The following is a 22,466-nucleotide window of genomic DNA, read 5'->3' on the forward strand; positions in this document are numbered from 1 at the left end:
GTGTTACAAAGTTTCCAAAACTTGTAACAGTAACCAAAACTACATTTACATAAAAACAAAGAGAAACCTTTTATTCTAGAACCCTTTAATCCAGGAAAATAGTTCCATCAATATGCCATTATTTAATTCCTCACAAGCATACTTCATTGTATTGTGCTTTGCAGATAAACAGCATATTTTACATATTGAAGGCAACCCTGTTTTGAACAAATCTACTGAAACCCTTTTGCTAATAGTATTTGTTTACTTTGTCACATTTTGGGTAATTCTCACAATTTTTCAAACTTAGTATGTGCCCTGACTGCTCGATGGACCAGCTATAATTGTCACCCTCCCTCTCCTCTGGCCTCCGCATTCCCTGAGACTCAATATTGAATTTAGACTAATTAACAACGCTAAAGTGGCCTCTAAATGTTGAAGTGAAAGGAGCTGCACATCTCACTGTCAACCAAAAGCTAGAAATGATTAAACTTCATAGTGAAGACATGCTTAAAGTCAAGACCAGGGGAAGTAACTACAGATGTGGTGGAAATAGCAAACAACTACTGGACATGGAACAACAGACTGGTTCCAAATAGGAAAAGGAGGACATCAAGGCTGTATATTGTCACCCTGCTTATTTAACTTATATGCAGAGTATATCATGAGAAACCCTGGACTAGAAGAAACATAAGCTGGAATCAGGATTGCCAGGAGAAATATCAATAAGCTCAGATATGCAGATGACACCACCCTTATGGCAGAATGTGAAGAGGAACTAAAAAGCCTCTTGGTGAAAGTGAAAGAGGAGAGTGAAAAAGTTGGCTTAAAGCTCAACATTCAGAAAACAAAGATCATGGCATCTGGTCCCATCACTTCATGGGAAATAGATGGGGAAACAGTGGAAATAGTGTCAGACTTTATTTTTGGGGGCTCCAAAATCACTGCAGATGGTGACTGCAGCCATGAAATTATAGACGCTTACTCCTTGGAAGAAAAGTTATGACCAACCTAGAGAGCATATTGAAGAGCAGAGACATTACTTTGCCAACACAGGTCTGTCTAGTTAAGGCTATGGTTTTTCCAGTAGTCATGTATGGATGTGAGAGTTGGACTGTGAAGAAAGCTGAGCGCCGAAGAATTGATGCTTTTGAACTGTGGTGTTGGAAAAGACTCTTGAGAGTCCCTTGGACTACAGGAGATCCAACCAGTCCATTCTGAAGGAGATCAACCCTAGGATTTCTTTGGAAGGAACGATGCTAAAGCTGAAACTCCAGTACTTTGGTCACCTCATGCGAAGAGTTGACTCATTGGAGAAGACTCTGATGCTGGGAGGGATTGGGGGCAGGAGGAGGAGACGACAGAGGATGAGATGGCTGGATGGCATCACCGACTCAATGGACATGGGTTTGGGTAGACTCCAGGAGTTGGTGATGGACAGGGAGGCCTGGTGTGCTGCGATTTATGGGGTCGCAAAGAGTCGGACACAACTGAGTGACTGAACTGAACTGAGAATTAGGAGTAGAGCCTGAAAACGTGATTGAATTGCTGCAATTTTATGGTAAAATATAAACAGATGTGGAGTTGCTCCTTATGGATGAGCAAAGAAAGTGGTTTCTTAAGACGGAATCTACTCCTCGTGAAGATGTTGTGAAGACTGTTGAAATGACAAGATAAACTTAACTGATAAAGCAGCATCAAGATTTGACAGGACTAGCTCCAATTCTGAAAGAAGTTCTACTGTGGGTAAAACACTATCCAACAGCATTATATGCTACAGAGAGATCATTTATGAAAGAATCATTCACAGAAAACATCACTGTTGTCTTAAGAAATTGCCATGGCCACCCCAACATTCAGCAACCATCACTCTGATCAGTCAGCAGCCATCAATACAGAGGCAAGATCCCCAAGCAGTAAAAGATTATGACTTACCGAAGGCTCAAATGATTAAGTAACAATTTTAGCAATGAAGTACTTTTAAATTAAGGTATGTACATTTGTTTTTTTTAAGCCATAATGCTATTTACTTACACTTAATAGACTATAAAATAGTGTAAACATAACTTTTACATACATTAGGTAACCAAAAATTTAATGTGACTTGCTTTATTCTGATATTCACTTTCTTAGCAGTGGTCTGGAACTGAACTTTAATTAATTATCTCTGAGGCACACCTATACTTTGTGATTTTTATCCTTTAATATAATCAGCATATTCAAATTCAATTCTTTTCAAACTTTGCAATCTAAGTTTCTCTAGCTTAAAAACACATGGATTTTTAGCTAATTTAATCATATCATTACATCTAAGATACTTGCATTAAGAATATCCATATTAGCAACCTGATATGCTGGAGAACCTAATACTTTCTGAGGAAGTCCTTTAATTGTAATTTCCATGAGAACCTAAGAAAGACAAAAGGTTTTACAGTACATTAGTCATATTCACTATAGTTTTAACTATATTATAGTTACTATATATAGTAATATATAGTATATATATAGTATATAGTATAGTACTATATATAATATAGTAACTATTATTATAAGTAATGTTCGCTCATTAATGTAAACACATTCTTATTAGCTTAAAACAGTCAAGTACAGAAATACAAAAAATAAAATAAAAAGGTCCTTCCTTATCTCCAGGAATAATCAATGCTGTCAGTCTGGAGTTTTTTTAGACCTAACTTTCCATATAAAGTACACAGAGAACATAACTTCCTGAACTGGCTGTCATGTATCTATTCTTTTATGACATTATTGATAATATACCATGAGATACTTTGAACTTTCTTCACCTGACTGTGAAACAGTTTTCAGTCTACATAGACATATTCTTTACTGATAAAACAAATATGCATAGCTTATTCAAACTTTTTAAAAACTAATGGTCCTAGAGGCTATTTTTAATACTACAAAAAGAAATTCTGCAATCAATTATGTACTCACTAGCGCCAGAAGCCAATATTCAAAGGATTTCTAACTAAAAGCTGGATCTAAGACACATCTCTCAAATGTGACAGAGCCTATCAAACTGCCGTCCAAATGTATTATTACACAAGTATTAACCTGAAGTATGTAACAGTGACATGACAAAATTATTGGTGAAAATGGTTTCACATACTCTCATTTTGAACAGAAACTAATGATAATTATGCATTCGTAGACACATTTACTTTGTTCCAGCCACAGTGCTCTGCATTTATCAACTCATTTAATCATAAACTACTACTATATCTCTTCTTTACAGAGAGGCAAGGGAGTAGATGAAGTGTCCAAGTTCACTCAGTCAGTAGTTAGGCTGAGGTTCAACCTCATACTAGAGCCTGGCTATTAACCACTATGCTCTACTGTCACAGCAGATATCACTGTCATGCACATAAAGGAAAGAGACTCAAAGTTTACATAAGGGTATGGTTTGTTCCATCTGGAGATTATTTTGGGAAACTCACTATTACAAAAAGTATTCCCAATTTTCTTTTTCTTTTCTCTACTATATAGGTCACTGTTAAAATGGAAAAGCTCTACAAGATTATTACTAGGTATTTTTTCAAATGTACAAAGTAACAATTAGTGGAGCTCAGCAATCTTGTTATAAAATTAGTGTTCATCTGAGTTTCTCCAGTTCAAGTTTCACGCTTATCCCATTTTCTCTGTATAGCCAATGCTTTTTCTCATCACACTGGAAGATTTTTGGAGTTGCCATTGTCATCATTTACTTTCTTAAGGTTTTAAATGACCGCAAAACCAATGGGACAGCATTTATTTCAGGGTTAAATTGCTGATAAATACTTGATATAAAATGTCTTCCCAAATCTTGATCTGTGCTAGTACCTTCAAAATAAAATTCAATTTCAGAGTATGGTTTTAAAATTTTAGCATACAGGTATTGTACTTACCAGTGTTTTCAATACAGGAAATACTTCTGAATTCACTATGCTTTCCAAAGATTTTAATAGAAGAGTCAAAACTTCAGAACCTGGTCTCTCTTTTTTGTTACCTATCCAAAAGCACAAGAAGGGTTATAGTTCTAAAGATGTATCTTTAGGAGTGAAAATACAGTAAATTCAGGAGTAAAAATATATACTCAGAGCTATTAAAAAGCAAGTTAAAAAAATAAAGTGATTGAATAGAAGTCTAGAACATACAATAAATGATTTTAAAATAAATTTTATATATGAAAGCCAAACAATTCACTGACTGCTATAAAAGTCTTAATCATTACAGTGCTTACCTGATTCAATAACTGACTTCACCAAGCTAATTAACTCCTTCCAAATAGCATTAATAACTACATCTGCCAAACAAAATAAAAGATACTTTAGAATGAAGTAGATATAATTACAAAGGCTCCCCCTTTTATGCTTATACTATAGAAATAAACTGAGCAATACTTTGAAATACAATTCTCCTTGTAATAGTCAACATTTTAACTCAGTTTATAATATACTATCACCTCATTTCAGTTTAGAGAAAGATGTTTTCAAATGGACTGATACACTCTGGGTAATTTTTTCTATCAACCATATTTTCTGTTATTGAACATTTTTTATTTTTGATACAAGGAAAAACCAAGATTCAAAAGGATATCTGAAAGCCACTAGAAAAAAATCTTCCAGCAAGTTAAATAGCAAACTGTCTTATTTTTGAAATGTGTCATTATTTGATAGGCTTTAGAACACAGGAGGTTTAGGTATAGATACTAAAATCACAAAGCCCAGGTTTGAATCATAGCTCTATCACTTACTACATAACCAGGCAAAAGTTACTTCTCTGTACAACACAATCCCTTATCTGCAAAATGGGCTAACACATAAGGTTACTATTAGGATTAAATGAATTACATATAAAGCTCTTGCAGAACAATCTAGAAGCAAGTGGCACAATATAAATATTTACTATTTCCTTTTTAAACACAAGTGTAAGCAATAAAAATCTTCTCTTAAATATTCACCAGAAGCATCTTTTCCAACTGCAACAAAGCTATCATGAACAGCAGTGATAAGTGTATTTGAGTGTTTGGAGAAAAAAGAAGAGCTGCTGATTAATGGATGTTCAAGCGGCTCTAAAAGAGAAAAAAAAGACAAGTTATTCAAAACCAAAGCTTTATGAAATAGATTTCCCAATATAAAATGTTAGGTAGTCTGCTATGTTTTCTATTAAAAGACATAAAATTTCTTCACCCCAATTTACAGTGTTCTGAATTGTTTTGATAATTGAAATATTTAAAAAAAATTAAATACCTAGGCTCAGTATAAGTTTGTTTTGCTTAGCAAAACTCACAACTTCTGGACCCAACAAAAAATGAAGCAACATTTCAAGCCCCAAAAGTTGTATAGAGGGGATTGTTGCCATTCCAAAATTTGAATTCAAGTTCATCCGAGGGGTTACGGGAGATCCATATTGAGAAGCACCTTCAAAAAACAAAACAGCTAAGTTATGTATGATTAGTTACTGAAATATATTTTACTTCATTTCAGTGCAATGTACCTTTAAGACTAAATAATGTGTTTCTCAAATAAAAGTTGAAGAGTTTTTGTTTAAAGCCCATAACAGAGTTCTTAATACTAATCTTACTAAGGATTTCCCCAGTGGTCCAACTGATTAGACTCTGCACCCTAGCAGAGTGCAGGTTCGATCCCTGGTCGAGGAAGTTATAACCCCAAAACACAACTAAACATACCAGGTTAAGAACAAGATTAGAGTCTTACACACAAAAGAAATGAGTGTCATACACCATTTAAATGAAAATAAATCTCAGGCATTTACCTATACCCTTAAAATATTTATATGCAGGTATTTCTAAAAATATAAACTATGACTCAGAATAGACCTGCTACTTTTAATAATAACTCTGAGATTCTAAAAACAAACCTAAGGATCTAATGCACTTCACATAATGTCATGGAAGAAAGTTGGTCTTATCCAACTATAATAAAGCAATAACAGCAGTAGACAGCAACTGGACTCTTTACCACCTGAGTCACCAGGAAAGTCCTAATACATACAGAATACAAAACGATTTTGATATGGGAGCCTAAATTACGGGATTGATTTTATGTAAATTACATGGAACAAAAACTTGATTCAAAGTCTTAAAAAAAAAAAATACAACAGCAAGTAGGTCTGCCTCTTACCTTTGTGTACTGGGGTCATAGGGTTTAAACCTGGAGTAACTACACGAGATGAACTCCCTTGAGGTGAAGCATTAGAATCAATGCTTATTGTGCTTTGAATCAGAGGCACACAAACCTATTGGGATTAAGAAAAAAAGAGACAGACGGAACTGTATCTGTGAACTGCATAAATGTCATTTTTTAAAAAGTCTTACAAAATACAGTTAAATTTCCTTAAGAAGCAGTATCAATTGTCTCGGTATGTTGAAATTTTATTAGCCTTGATGCACAAAGTAGAAACTGAAATCTGGAAAAGTGAAAAATTATATTTGCCCTAAACATATATTATTTATAAATTTCAGTACTACATTCCAGATGGAAAATTATACACGTAAAGAGCTTTTACAAATAACATATACTTGAGTTTTAATGTTACTGGCAGACAGACCATTTTAAGCTTTTTAAAACAACACCTTAAAAAATATGAACAAAGACAACTTCAAGCTCATTTCTAAGATTATTCCAAGACCTGTCAAATCTAGCCAGTAAGTAGATTATGCCAAGGAATGGATGGGACAACTGGGTAAGATTACCCTACAAGGAGGGCATCCCTGGTGGTACAGTGGTAAAGAATCCTCTTGGCAATGAAGGAGAAGCAAGAGATGGGGGTTCAATCCCTTGGTCAGGAAGATCCCCTGGAAAAGGAAATGGCAATCCATGGAAAGAGCCTGATGGGTTAAAGTCCCGGGGGTCAGAGAGTCATACATGACTAAGCGACTGAGCACACACAGCCAACTAGGGAACTAAGAATGGTAGAATTTGGGAAAATTATGATCCCAATCACATGCTAGCAATCAATGTCCAGTTTTAATTAGTTCATGCTTTAAGCTGAAACTCTAATACTCTGGCCACCTGATGCGAAGAGCTGCCTCATTTGAAAAGACCCTGACGCCAGGAAAGATTGGGGGCAGGAGGAGAAGGGGACGATGGAGAATGAGATGGTTGGATGGCATCACCGACTCAATGGACATGGGGTTTGGGTGGACTCCGGGAGTTGGTGATGGACAGGGAGGCCTGGAGTGCTGCGGTTCATGGGGTCACAAAGGGTTGGGCACGACTGAGCAACTGAACTGAACATGCTTTAACAAATTTAAAAACTTCAATATAGTAAGCAATTAAGCATTTAAAAAGTGCTAAAAAAACCCAAGTATACCTGAGGAAGAAATGATAAACGAATTCAGCAAGGTATGCACGATACCAGGTGAACACACAGAAATCTGCTGCACTTCTAGTCAGTAATATCATCAGAAACGGAAAGCAAAAAATCCCTTTTAAAATCACATAAAAAAATACTTAGGAATACTCTTGATCAAGGAGGTAAAATTCTTTTATTCTGAGAACTACAAAACATTAATAAAGGAAACTGAAGATGATTTAAAGAAATGGGAAGGTCCATGCACAATTACTGAGCCTGTGCTCTAGAGCTCAAGTGCTCCAACTACTGAGTCCCGTGCCATGGTCTATGCTCTGCAACAGAAGCCACCGCAATTAGAAGCCCGTGCAGCACCGCAACAGAGTAGCCACCGCGCCTCAAAACTAGAGAAAGCCCGAGCAAAGTAATAAAGAACCAATACAGCCAAAAATAATTAAAAATTATAAAGACAAAAAAAAAGAAATGAGAAGATATCCCATGCTCTTGCACTGAAAGAATATTGTTAAAATAGCCATACTACCCAAAGCAATTTAATGGGATTGCTATTAAATTAGCCATATGGAACCATCCCAGAATTGCCAAAGCAATCCTGAGGAAAAAGAATAACACAGGAGTATAACCTTCCCAGACTACTACAAAGCTACAGTAATCAAAACAGTGTGATAACTGGCAAAGGAACAGATATATGGATCAATGGAACAGAATAGACAACCCAAAAATAAACCTTGTGGTCAATCAATCTTTGACAAAGACAAGTAAGAATATACAATGGTGAAAAGACAGTCTCTTCAGTAAGTACTGTTCGGAATAATCAATGAAGTAGAACACTCCCTTACACCATACACAAAAATAAATTCAATGTGGCTTAAATACTTAAATGTAAGACAGGACACCATAAAATTCCTAGAAAGTAACACAGGCAAAATACTTGCTGACATAAATTATAGTAATGTGGGGAGGTCCTAAGATGGCAGAGGAATAGGATGGGAAGACCACTTTCTCCCTCACAAATTCCTCAAAAGAACATTTCAACGCTGAGCAAACTCCACAAAACAACTTCTGTAGGCTGGCAGAGGACATCAGGCAACCAGAAAAGCAGACCATTGTCTTCAAAAACAGGTAGGAAAAAATATAAGACGAAAAAGGAGACAAAGGAGGTGGGGAGGGAGCTCCGTCCCAGAAAGGGAATTTTAAGAAGAGAGGTTTCCAAACACCAGGAAACACTCTCCCTGCCGAGTCTGTGGCGAGCCTTGGAAACACAGAGGGCAACATAACAGGAAGGGAAAAATGAAGAAATAATTAAAACCAAGAGATTACAAGCCTAACAGTAACTCCCCCAGCGGAAAAGCAGCACAGACGCCTGCATGAGCCACTGGGAAGTGGGGGCAGGGCAGGGAAGCGCGGGAGGCGCGGGCTGCAGTGCTTTGTAAGAATCGGCAGGAATGCCCCACGCGCAACCAGAACGATCTAACCTGGGCTAGCAAACCAGACTGTGGGATAGCTACCACGCGAAAAGCTCGAACATAAGACACCTCCAGGACCGAGCACAGAACAAAGGACGGAACGGAAAAAGCCGGCTGCGTACCATCCCCCGCCGGGGACAGGCAGCCAGAGCCGTAAGGGCTGGAAAGGGGCAACTGCAGACCCGGAGAGACTTCACTTACCAAACTGCAAGCAGGCTTCTTTGCTAAGACTTCTGGGGGTGCTGGACAGTCATCATCTGCCTCACAAGGGGCACCAGTGGTCCACCCAGAAAACTGAGCAGCAGAGGCAGAAAAGGCGACAAGTCGCAGCGATCGCGCTCGCCAAACTCCTGAGCTACTCGGACCCGGGAAGGGCACAAAACGCAGTCCCAACCGAATCTCTGCCTCTGAGGGCTACCTGAGCGCCGAACCTGAGCGGCTTAGACCGGGGAAGTGCACGCAGCCTAGGGCCGGCCTCAGACGGTTCCTGGCTGAGCATCATAGAGCCGGAGCGGTTTGTACGCCGCAAGAAGAGACAGATCCAGCAGGGCTGAGACACTGTGTGCACAAGACAGCGGTATTTGTTTGCAGCATCCCCCCTCCCCACAGTGCGACTGAACTAGTGATCCTAAAAAACCAGCATAAAGAAGAAGTTAAACAGAGGGAACCGCCTTGGAAGTGACCCCACAATGCCCACAACATCAGAGAAGGGCCAGATATATTTTTACTATTTTTAAAATCATTCCTTTTTTTCTTCTTTTTTTTCTGACTTTTTTAATAGTTAAGTCTTCTATTTCTCCTCTAATTTTTATTTCTATAACCTATTATTAATATTCAAAAAAAAAGACTTTTTTTTTTTTTAAGGCAAACACCATATATAGTCTTTGGGTGGTTATTGGTGTTTGTTTTTTTGTTAGTTTGTTTTTTTTTAAAATAATTCTTGTGGCTTTTTTTTTCTTTTTTCCTTCTGCTTCTTTTCTTTAATATTGTATTTTTGAAAATCCAACCTCTTCTCTAGATTTTTAATCTTTGCTCTTCGGTTTTTGTTGTCAATTTTGTACATTTAAAAACCCAAACTTCACTACCCAATTTTACCTGAGAGCGAGATTACAGGCTTGACCACTCTCTCCTCCTTTGGACTCTCCTTTTTCTCCACCAGGTGGCCTCTGTCTCTTTTCTCCCCCATCTCTTCTCTATCCAACTCTGTGAATCTCTGTGTGTTCCAGACGGTGGAGAACACCTAAGGAACTGGTTACTGGCAGGATTTGTCTCTCTCCTTCTCATTCCTCTCTCTTATCCTCCTGGCCACCTCTGTCTACTTCCTCCCTCTCCTCTTCCCTGTATAACTCCGTAAATACCTCTGAGCGGTCCAGACTATGGAGCACACATAAGGAAGTGACTACTTGGCTAGCTTGCTCGCTCCTCTTTTGATCTCACCGCATCTCATTCCAGTCACCTCTAACTACCCCCTCCCTCCTCTCTTCTCCTTGTAACTCAGAGAACCTCTCTGGGTGTCCCTCAATGTGGAGAAACTTTTCATCTTTAACCTAGATGTTTTATCATTGGTGCTGTATAGATGGAGAAGTCTAGAGGCTACTGTAAAAATAAAACTAAAAACCAGAAGCAGGAGGCTTAAGTCCAAAGCTTGAAAACATCAGAGAACTCCTGAGTTCAGGGAACATTAAGCAATAGGAGCTCATCAAAAGCCTCCATACCTACACCGAAACCAAGCTCCACCCAAGGACCAACAAGTTCCAGAACAAGACACACCACACAAATTCTCCAGCAACACAGCAACACACTCCTGAGCTTCAACATACAGGCAGCTCAAAGTTACTCCAAAACCTTTGACGTCTCATAACCCATTACTGATCACTCCACTGCACTCCAGAGAGAAGAAACCCAGCTCCACCCACCAGAACTCCAACACAAGCCTCCCTAACCAGGAAACTTAGACAAGCCACTGATACAACCCCACCCACAGTGAGGAAGCTCCATAATAAAGAGAACTCCACAAATTACCAGAATAAAAAAGGCCACCCCAAACGCAGCAATATAATCAAGATGAAGAGACAGAGGAATACTCAGCAGGTAAAGGAACAGGAGGGTTGCCCACCAAACCAAACAAAAGAGGAAGAGGTAGGGAATCTACCTGAGAAAGAATTCCGAATATTGATAGTGAAAATGATCCAAAATCTTGAAATCAAAATGGAATCACAGATAAAGAGCCTAGAGACAAGGATTGAGAAGATGCAAGAAAGGTTTAACAAGGACCTAGAAGAAATAAAAAAGTCAATATATAATGAATAACGCAATAAATGAGATCAGAAGCACTCTGGAAGCAACAAATAGCAGAATAATGGAGGCAGAAGATAGGATTAGTGAAATAGAAGATAGAATGGTAGAAATAAATGAATCAGAGAGGAAACAAGAAAAACGAATTAAAAGAAATGAGGACAATCTCAGAAACCTCCAGGATGGTATGAAACGCTCCAACATTCGAATAATAGGAGTCCCAGAAGAAGACAAAAAGAAAGACCATGAGAAAATCCTTGAGGAGATAATAGTTGAAAACTTCCCTAAAATGGGGAAGGAAATAATCACCCAAGTCCAAGAAACACAGAGAGTTCCAAATAGGATAAACCCAAGGCGAAACACCCCAAGACACATATTAATCAAATTAACAAAGATCAAACACAAAGAACAAATATTAAAAGCAGCAAGGGAAAAACAACAAATAACACACAAGGGGATTCCCATAAGGATAACAGCTGATCTTTCAATAGAAACTCTTCAGGCCAGGAGCGAATGGCAAGACATTCTTAAAGTGATGAAACAAAATAACCTACAGCCCAGATTACTGTACCCAGCAAGGATCTCATTCAAATACGAAGGAGAAATCAAAAGCTTTACAGACAAGCAAAAGCTGAGAGAATTCAGCACCACCAAACCAGCTCTCCAACAAATTCTAAAGGATATTCTCTAGACAGGAAACACAAAAAGGGTGTAGAAACCCGAACACAATAAAGTAAATGGTAACAGGATCATACTTATCAATAATTACCTTAAACGTAAATGGGCTGAATGCCCCAACCAAAAGACAAAGACTGGCCGAATGGATACAAAAACAAGACCCCTCTAGATGCTGCTTACAAGAGACCCACCTCAAAACAAGGGACACATACAGACTGAAAGTGAAGGGCTGGAAAAAGATATACCATGCAAATAGAGACCAAAAGAAAGCAGGAGTGGAAATACTCATTTCCGATAAAATAGACTTTAAAACAAAGGCTGTGAAAAGAGACAAAGAAGGCCACTACATAATGATCAAAGGATCAATCCAAGAAGAAGATATAACAATTATAAATATCTATGCACCCAATATAGGAGCACCACAATATGTAAGACAAATGCTAACAAGTATGAAAGGGGAAAGCAACAATAACACAATAACAGTGGGAGACTTTAATACCCCACTCACACCTATGGACAGATCAACTAAACAGAAAATCAACAAAGAAACACAAACTTTAAATGACACATTAGACCAGTTAGACCTAATTGATATCTATAGGACATTTCACCCCAAAACAATGAATTTCACCTTTTTCTCAAGTGCTGATGGAACATTCTCCAGGATAGATCACATCCTGGGCCATAAATCTAAACTTGATAAATTCAAAAAACTCGAAATCATTCCAAGCATCTTTTCTGACCATAATGCATTAAGATTAGATCTCAATTACAGGAGAAAAACTATTAAAAATTCCAACATATGGAGGTTGAACAACACACTTCTGAATAACCAACAAATCACAGAAGAAATCAAAATATGCATAGAAACTAATGAAAATGAAAACACAACAACCCAAAACCTGTGGGACACTATAAAAGCAGTGCTAAGAGGAAAGTTCATAGCAATACAGGCATACCTCAAGAAACAAGAAAAAAGTCAAATAAATAACCTAACTCTACACCTAAAGCAACTAGAAAAGGAAGAATTGGAGAACCCCAGAGTTAGTAGAAGGAAAAAAATCTTAAAAATTAGGGCAGAAATAAATGCTAAAGAAACAAAAGAGACCATAGCAAAAATCAACAAGGCCAAAAGCTGGTTCTTTGAAAGGATAAATAAAATTGACAAACCACTAGCCAGACTCATCAAGAAGCAAAGAGAGAAAAATCAAATCAATAAAATTAGAAATGAAAATGGAGAGATCACAACAGACAACACAGAAATACAAAGGATCATAAGAGACTACTATCAGCAGTTGTATGCCAATAAAATGAACAACGTGGAAGAAATGGACAAATTCTTAGAAAAGTACAATTTTCCAAAACTGAACCAGGAAGAAATAGAAAATCTTAACAGACCCATCACAAGCACGGAAATTGAAACTGTAATCAGAAATCTTCCAGCAAACAAAAGCCCAGGTCCAGACGGCTTCACAGCTGAATTCTACCAAAAATTTTAAGAGCTAACACCTATCCTCCTCAAACTCTTCCAGAAAATTGCAGAGGAAGGTAAACTTCCAAACTCATTCTATGAGGCCACCATCACCCTAATACCAAAACCTGACAAAGATACTACAAAAAAAGAAAACTACAGGCCAATATCACTGATGAACACAGATGCAAAAATCCTCAACAAGATTCTAGCAATCAAAATCCAACAACACATTAAAAAGATCATACACCATGACCAAGTGGGCTTTATCCCAGGGATGCAAGGATTCTTCAATATCCGCAAATCAATCAATGTAATTCACCACATTAACAAATTGAAAAATAAAAACCATATGATTATCTCAATAGATGCAGAGAAGGCCTTTGACAAAATTCAACATCCATTTATGATAAAAACTCTCCAGAAAGCAGGAATAGAAGGAACATACCTCAACATAATAAAAGCTATATATGACAAACCCACAGCAAACATTATCCTCAATGGTGAAAAATTGAAAGCATTTCCCCTAAAGTCAGGAACAAGACAAGGGTGCCCACTTTCACCGCTACTATTCAACATAGTTTTGGAAGTTGTGGCCACAGCAATCAGAGCAGAAAAAGAAATAAAAGGAATCCAAATTGGAAAAGAAGTAAAACTTTCACTGTTTGCAGATGACATGATCCTCTACACAGAAAACCCTAAAGACTCCACCAGAAAATTACTAGAGCTAATCAATGAATATAGTAAAGTTGCAGGATATAAAATCAACACACAGAAATCCCTTGCATTCCTATACACTAATAATGAGAAAGTAGAAAAAGAAATTAAGGAAACAATTCCATTCACCATTGCAATGAAAAGAATAAAATACTTAGGAATATATCTACCTAAAGAAACTAAAGACCTATACATAGAAAACTATAAAACACTGATGAAAGAAATCAAAGAGGACACTAATAGATGGAGAAATATACCATGTTCATGGATCGGAAGAATCAATATAGTGAAAATGAGTATACTACCCAAAGCAATTTACAAATTCAACGCAATCCCTATCAAGCTACCAGCGGTATTTTTCACAGAACTGGAACAAATAATTTCAAGATTTCTATGGAAATACAAAAAACCTCGAATAGCCAAAGCAATCTTGAGAAAGAAGAATGGAACTGGAGGAATCAACTTACCTGACTTCAGGCTCTACTACAAAGCCACAGTCATCAAGACAGTATGGTACTGGCACAAAGACAGAAATATAGATCAATGGAACAAAATAGAAAGCCCAGAGATAAATCCACACACATATGGACACCTTATCTTTGACAAAGGAGGCAAGAATATACAATGGAGTAAAGACAGTCTCTTTAACAAGTGGTACTGGGAAAACTGGTCAACCACTTGTAAAAGAATGAAGCTAGATCACTTTCTAACACCATACACAAAAATAAACTCAAAATGGATTAAAGATCTAAATGTAAGACCAGAAACTATAAAACTCCTAGAGGAGAATATAGGCAAAACACTCTCCGACATAAATCACAGCAGGATCCTCTATGATCCACCTCCCAGAATTCTGGAAATAAAAGCAAAAATAAACAAATGGCATCTAATTAAAATTAAAAGCTTCTGCACAACAAAGCAAAATATAAGCAAAGTGAAAAGACAGCCTTCTGAATGGGAGAAAATAATAGCAAATGAAGCAACTGACAAACAACTAATCTCAAAAATATACAAGCAACTTATGCAGCTCAATTCCAGAAAAATAAACGACCCAATCAAAAAATGGGCCAAAGAACTAAATAGACATTTCTCCAAAGAAGACATACGGATGGCTAACAAACACATGAAAAGATGCTCAACATCACTCATTATTAGAGAAATGCAAATCAAAACCACAATGAGGTACCACTTCACACCAGTCAGAATGGCTGCGATCCAAAAATCTGCAAGCAATAAATGCTGGAGAGGGTGTGGAGAAAAGGGAACCCTCCTACACTGTTGGTGGGAATGCAAACTAGTACAGCCACTATGGAGAACAGTGTGGAGATTCCTTAAGAAATTGCAAATAGAACTACCTTATGACCCAGCAATCCCACTGCTGGGCATACACACCGAGGAAACCAGAATTGAAAGAGACACATGTACCCCAATGTTCATCGCAGCACTGTTTATAATAGCCAGGACATGGAAACAACCTAGATGTCCATCAGCAGATGAATGGATAAGAAAGCTGTGGTACATGTACACAATGGAGTATTACTCAGCTGTTAAAAAGAATACATCTGAATCAGTTCTGATGAGATGGATGAAACTGGAGCCGATTATACAGAGTGAAGTAAGCCAGAAAGAAAAACACCAATACAGTATACTAACACATATATATGGAATTTAGAAAGACGGCAATGACGACCTTGTATGCAAGACAGCAAAAAAGACACAGATGTGTATAACGGACTTTTGGACTCAGAGGGAGAGGGAGAGGGTGGGATGATTTGGGAGAATGGCATTGTAACATGTATAGTATCATGTAAGAATCGAATCGCCAGTCTATGTCCGACGCAGGATACAGCATGCTTGGGGCTGGTGCACGGTGATGACCCAGAGAGATGTTATGGGGAGGGAGGTGGGAGGGGGGTTCATGTTTGGGAACGCATGTACACCCGTGGTGGATTCATGTCAATGTATGGCAAAACCAATATGGTATTGTAAAGTAAAATAAAGTAAAAAAAAAATAAAATTAAAAATAAATAAATAAATAAATAAATAAATTATAGTAATGTTTTCTTAGGTCAGTCTCCCAAGGCAACAGAAATAAAAGCAAAATAAAACCCCCAAATGGGACCTAATTAATCGTATTCAGTATAGCAAAGCCCCAGTAGAGTAAAGGAAGGCTTAACAAAATGAAAAGACAATCTACCAAATGGGAGAAAATATCTGCCAAGTGATGTACTCAACAAGGCTTAACTTCCAATATGTATAAACAGCCCACACAACCCAGTAATGAAAACCCAACTGAAATGGGCATAAGACCTAAACAGACACTTTTCCATGTCTATAGGCACATGAAAAGCTGCTCAATTTCATTAACTGCATTAGAGAAATGCAAATCAAAACTATAAGGAGGTACCACCTCACATAGGTCAGAATGGCCATCATTAAAAACTTTACAAATAACAAATGTTGGAGGGTGTGGAGAAAAGGGAACCCTCCTATAATGTCGGCAGGAATGTAAATTGGTACAGCCACTATAGAAAATAGTATGAAATTTCCTCAAATAACTAAAAATAGAGTTGCCATCTGATCCAGTAACTCCATTTCTGGGCATCTATCTGGACAAAACACTATACTTTGAAAACACACATGCACCCCTATGTTCACAGCAGCACTATTTGTAATAAATAGCTAGGACATCGGAGAAGGCAATGGCACCCCACTCCAGTACTCTTGCCTGGAAAATGCCATGGACAGAGGAGCCTGGAAGGCTGCAGTCCATGGGGTCGCTGAGGGTCGGACACGACTGAACAACTTCACTTTCACTTTTCACTTTCATACACTGGAGAAGGAAATGGCAACCCACTCCGGTGTTCTTGCCTGGAGAATCCCAGGGATGGGGGAGCCTCGTGGGCTGCTGTCTATGGGGTCTCACAGAGTCGGACACGACTGAAGCGACTTAGTAGTAGGAGTAGCAGTAGTAGTAGTAGCAGTTAGGACATGGAAGCAATGTAAATGTCCATCAACAGATGAATGCATTAAAAAACATGGTATATGTATACAACAGACTACTGCTCAGTCATAAAAAAATGAAATATAATAGCATCTGCAGCAACATGGATGGACCAACATTATCGTATCAAGTGAAGTCAAAGAGAGACAAATACCACATGGTATCACTTATATGTGGAAATAAAATGACACAAATGAACTTATTTTCAAAGCAGACTAACAGACTTGTGTTTGCCAAGGGGGAGGGCAGGTGGGGGAGGATTGGACAGGGAACTTGGTTAGCAGAGGCAAACTGTTAAATACAGGATGGCTAAACGACATGGTCCTACTGTAGAGCATAGGGAAATATATTCAGTATCCTGTAATAAGGGAAAATATGAAAAATATGTAACTAAATCACTTTGCTGTACATCAGAAACTAATACCTGTAAATCAACTACACTTTAATAAAAAATAAAGGACTTCCCTGGTGGCAGAGTAGATAAGAATCTGTTCCCAAAGAAGGGGACATGGGTTCAATCCTTGGTCCGGGAAGATTCCACATGCTGTGGAGTAACTGAGCCCATGTACCACGATTACTGAGCCTGTGGCTCTAGAGCCCGTGAGCTGCAACTACTGAAGTCCACTCGTCTAGAGCCTGTGTTCTGCAATGAGAGGCCTCTGCAACGCAAAGTCCACACACCAAAGAGGAGCCTTGCTTGTTGCAACTAGAGAAAGCCCATGCAAAGCAACAAAAATCCAGCATAAAAATAAAATTATTAAAATATAAATTAATTACAAATAAATAAGAGTAGTTATCAGAGCTACCCCTTTTTTACTTAGACAAAATAACAAGTTTAAATGCCAGCAAGGATATCAAGGAATAAATTCATGTGTAACAATGAAAAGCTGCAAGGGTATTAAATGATTGGTTATCACTACATAACCTAGAAAGAGATTTAAAAATTAGAATTACTCCAACTTTGTATCATCTACCCAGTGTAGCACATGATTCCTATTTCAGTAATGCTGACTCTACTCTCAATTATATTCCAAGTCATATGCAATTGCTTTAAAAAAATCTTTCATAACGCCTCTAGAATAAGAACAGACATATGAGTGTCTACTGATTAAAAAGGTTGTAGAGGTCCATTTCAGACAACTGGTGAATATCCTTTAAGGAAAATGACCTCAAGTTCTGTGTCAGGGTGAAAAACATTTTTTATATGTAACATGGTCCGCTGGTCTGCTAAGCACTGAAAGTTAAGACTGATAGGATTTTAAAAACATACTATTAAAAAAATACACATCAAGTATCAAATCAACACTTGTAATGTTACCTGTTCAAAATTAGCAGGAAGATGAGGTCCTAGTCTCATCAACAAATACCACCAGACTTCTAGTTTTGTCAGCGCTAGAGTTTCTGTTCTCACGTGGATAGAACTCAAAGGCTGCATCAACAACTTCAGTCTTTTTGCACTACATAGTATTTCTTAAAAGAAAATAAGCACCCAAGTAAAAACACTGAAGAACTAAAGATTAAACTTTAAGAATGACAGCATGTAATAGTCTTTTACTTTAGCAAGAGAATTAAAAATTTTTTTAATCAGTAGCTATTCCTATTTGCCCCAAAATTTTCATGCTGACAAACTCTAGTACAGTTAGGTCACAATACTTAATAAGACTTATTAAAAAATAATAATAATATTTATTAGATACCCTCTGCCAGGGCTGATTTTCCCACCATTCAGCAATGTCTGCAGTATTTCTGGTTGTTCCAACTGGGAGCTAGGGATAGAGAGAGCTACTGGTATCTAGTGGACTGCATCTAGGAATGCTGCTGAACTTCCGCTGACACACAGGGCAGTTCTTCACAACAAACTGCCCAGCCTAAAGGTAAAATGTTCAGTAACTCTAACTGCTTGAGTATTCTCATTATCCCCATTTTACAGATCACAAAATAGAGCATATTTTTTAACCTCATAAAAGGCTGTCATTTAAAATTTGTATTAGTTTTTTCAGTTTTTATTGAAAAAGTTTTTTTTACAGCACTGCTTCTATGTTTGGGTTTGTTTTTTGGCCACGAGGCATGTGGCATCTTAGCTCCCCGCCAGGGATCAAACCTGCATCTCCTGCACTGCAAGGCAAAGTCTTAATCCCTAGACCAATAGGGAAATCTCAAAAAATCTACTAGTTATTTCTTTTGTCAAACATTTTAACTGTTGGTGCCATGAGACTTAGGAAATCTAAATATTCACATTTATTTAGAATTAGGTGTCTACTTTTGAACTACTAGTCTCCCATTTAGCCACTCTCCCAGTGAGATTTAAGCAGAAGTGTATGTGGAATTTCTGAAACGCTGTTTATAGATTGTTGACTCTCCTGGAAGAAGTTCATTTTTGCCCCTTCTGCCTTCCCTCCTTCCTATAGGCTGCAACAAAGGCATATTGACACTGACAAGAGAAAGACAAGCATCTGATTCCTTAATGAGTTCATAAATACACAGCATCAGTCAGACTCTCTAGATCTTGACCTATTTCAAATCAGATAGCATTTTATTGATCTTTAAGTCACTGCCATTTTATTCTTTAACTCAAAGAGCTATGATTTCAGTAGAGTTAATCCTCAACATTACCTCATGCTGAAAGCTTATCAACAAAGGTGACATTTCCAATTAAAATATATGCCTGCCAATATTTTCAATTAAAGTAGTTGTAGTTAATGCAAATAATGCACATTTTCAAAGGGAGCAAGAATTACTAATGGCCTTTGCAAGGGAAAACAGGATGAAATCAACATTACTTAGCATATCTTATAAACTATCAATTATAACCAAGATTAACTACAGTTACATAGGCAGACTCATACTTCTCACTTACGGGAAAAATACTTTCTCATACATATATTAAACACTTCCAGTGGACAATAAAAAGATAAGGGTAAGAAACATCAAAAGGAATCACTCCTATATATTAATGTTAACCCACTATTAGGTGCTATTCTTAAAGGTCCTGAAAAAAAAATTCCTCTGTCACTGATACCTGTATTCCACAGCAATCACAACTGTTTGCCGTAGTCTACTCGTTTTGTGACTTTTGATAATACTTAATCGCTCTGGAAGTGTTAATACTTACCATCTGAAGTCTATTATGATAACTGAGAAGCACATAAGTGCTCAAGTAAGTGCTGGAATGTACTAAGAAAACCACAAATGGCATGTCACTGTTCAGTTTTTGAAATAGTGTAAATTTTATACCTATGATTTTCAATAATGCCTGGCCTTTACAAATTCTATTGTTAGCTACAAATTTATTCCCCTAAAATACTCAATGATAGATAAATATTCAGTATTAAGTCAAAAAAAAGATCACAAAAGCTTTTTCATCTTGCTTAAGTAAAACTCATAACAAAAATCAGTCTTAAAATATTACTTACCTGGATTTAAAGCAAAATTATCTATTAAACTCTTCCAAGCAATAAATGCTATTTTTTTAATCATGGGTGCTCCACTACGAAATCCCAGTTCTTCCAGCTGTAATAGAGAATTAATGAAACTCCCACTTCGATGCAAGGTCTAAAAAGGAAAAATCATTAGGAAGTTTTTTACTCGCCTGAAACAATTATAGGCACTATTAACATTCATTTGTCTAATGTATTCCAATAAAAAATACACAGGATAGAACATTAACAGTCACAAGTGATTATATTCCACACATAATCTGAACAGAATATAAATAAAAAACTGGCTTAGAAATTCACGGAAACTGTTAAGAAAGCCACTAGAGCTAATAAAATACTTTCAGCAATGTTGCAGGGTACAAGCTGTTGTTTAGTCGCTAAGTCTCGTTTGATTCTTTTACGACTGCAGCTTGCCAGGCTCTCTGTACAGAGTATTAGACCAACACACAAAAATCAGTTGTTTCTACACAAAAGCAATGAACAGTCTAAAAAGCAAATTAGGAAAGCAATTCCATTTATAACAGCACCTAAAAGAATACTTAGAAATATGTTTAATCAGAGATGAAAGACTTAAACTAAAGGCTACAAAGTACTGTTGAAATTTGAAAAGATCTAAATAAATGGAAAACCATTCCGTGTTCATGAACAGGAAGATTTAATATCACTGTAATAGCAATATTATCCAAAGTAATCTACAAGTCCAATGCAATTTCTATCAAAATTCCAAAGGCCTTTTCCAACTGAGAAATAAAAGCTTACCCTCAAAAATTCATTATTTAAGAATCCCATTTAGCCGCAACAACTTTGGAAAAAAAAATTATGAAGTTGGAAGACTAACTCCCTTGACTTCCAAACCTACTACAACACTACAGTAATTAAAGCGTATGGTAGTGAGGACTTCCCTGGCGGTCCAGTGTTTAGGACACCATGCTTCCAAACCAGTGGGCATGAGTTTGACCCCTGATTGGGGAATTAGGATCTCTCATGCCACATGATGCAGCCGCCAAAAATAAAGCTATGGTAATGGTTTAAGGAGAAACATAATAGACCAATGGAATAGGGATTTCAAAAACACTTTCACAAACACTGTTAACTGATTACCAATAAGAATTACCAAGATTACCAAGACCACTCAATAAGAACAGTCTTTTTAACAAATGGTGCTTGGAGTATTCACCTGCAAGAAAATGAAGATGGATCCTCGTCTTATTCTACATACAAAAATAAACTCAAATTGGAACGAAGATCAAAACTTATGAATTAGCAAATAAATTCAGAGAGAAAACAGAATAGAGGTTATGAGGGGCTGCAGGAAGGGGGGCAGAGGGAGCCACTGCTTATTTAACATGTACAGTTTTTGTTGGGGATGGCAAAAAAGTTCTGGGTATAGACAGTGGTGATGTTTACACAACTGTAAATGCTTTTAATATCACTAAACTGTATACCTTAGGATGGTTATGATAAATATTACGCTTCTCACAATATAAAAAAAATCACAACTTCCCCCCTCAAAACCAGGCTTAAAGAAAGAATATACAGTCAATTCTCATTATTCATAGTTATGTTCTATCAAGTTGCCTTGATACTGTATTAGCAAATTCTATGCAATGGCTTCCAAGGAAAATGCAGGATTAGGTTCCTATAAGCCTCTGATCACATTTTCATCAACCATCTGACACACAATCTTGCTTCATGTGTGTTTGGTTTAAAGACAACTTATTTAATATGTACAGTTTGATTCACTAACATTGAGCTCACAGCAGACAGCACTATAACTCACGCCTTTTCTCCTAAGGCACACAACAGACTTCCTCTGCTTAGCAACCAGACAGCACTTCAGCACTACACTTGGGGGCCATTTAAAACTGAAATCTCCAAGAAAAAGTGCAAAACATGAAAAATGTGGCCCCAAATGTATCATGAAATGGATATCTGTCTAAAGGACATTGAGAATTAAAGCAAAAAAGCAGAAATAACCCTGGCTCAACCTCAGACTGGAACGTGCATGCTTCCATGTAAGACTCAAATTTGTTGCCACTCTACATGTCTACAATTGACTGCAAAAGCAGCACACATACTGACACTGG

The 22,466-nt window shown here is 37.3% G+C and overlaps 1 protein-coding gene across 2 annotated transcripts in view; it reads right to left on the reverse strand.

The window, feature by feature from the left end:
* Positions 1–22,466, reverse strand: part of RIF1 (replication timing regulatory factor 1) — a 64,125-nt gene that overhangs the window by 32,209 nt on the left and 9,450 nt on the right. For both annotated transcript variants that reach the window (XM_068967642.1, XM_068967641.1), the window contains exons 8-15: positions 20,356–20,494; positions 18,261–18,412; positions 6,123–6,237; positions 5,229–5,399; positions 4,940–5,050; positions 4,220–4,282; positions 3,885–3,985; positions 2,302–2,388 (exon numbers count right to left, since the gene is read on the reverse strand). In XM_068967642.1, the coding sequence (XP_068823743.1) occupies positions 2,302–2,388; positions 3,885–3,985; positions 4,220–4,282; positions 4,940–5,050; positions 5,229–5,399; positions 6,123–6,237; positions 18,261–18,412; positions 20,356–20,494 (939 nt within the window). The remainder of the gene's footprint in view (positions 1–2,301; positions 2,389–3,884; positions 3,986–4,219; positions 4,283–4,939; positions 5,051–5,228; positions 5,400–6,122; positions 6,238–18,260; positions 18,413–20,355; positions 20,495–22,466) is intronic.

This window comes from Capricornis sumatraensis, chromosome 3 (genome assembly GCF_032405125.1).
Source record: "Capricornis sumatraensis isolate serow.1 chromosome 3, serow.2, whole genome shotgun sequence".
NCBI lineage: Eukaryota > Metazoa > Chordata > Mammalia > Artiodactyla > Bovidae > Capricornis > Capricornis sumatraensis.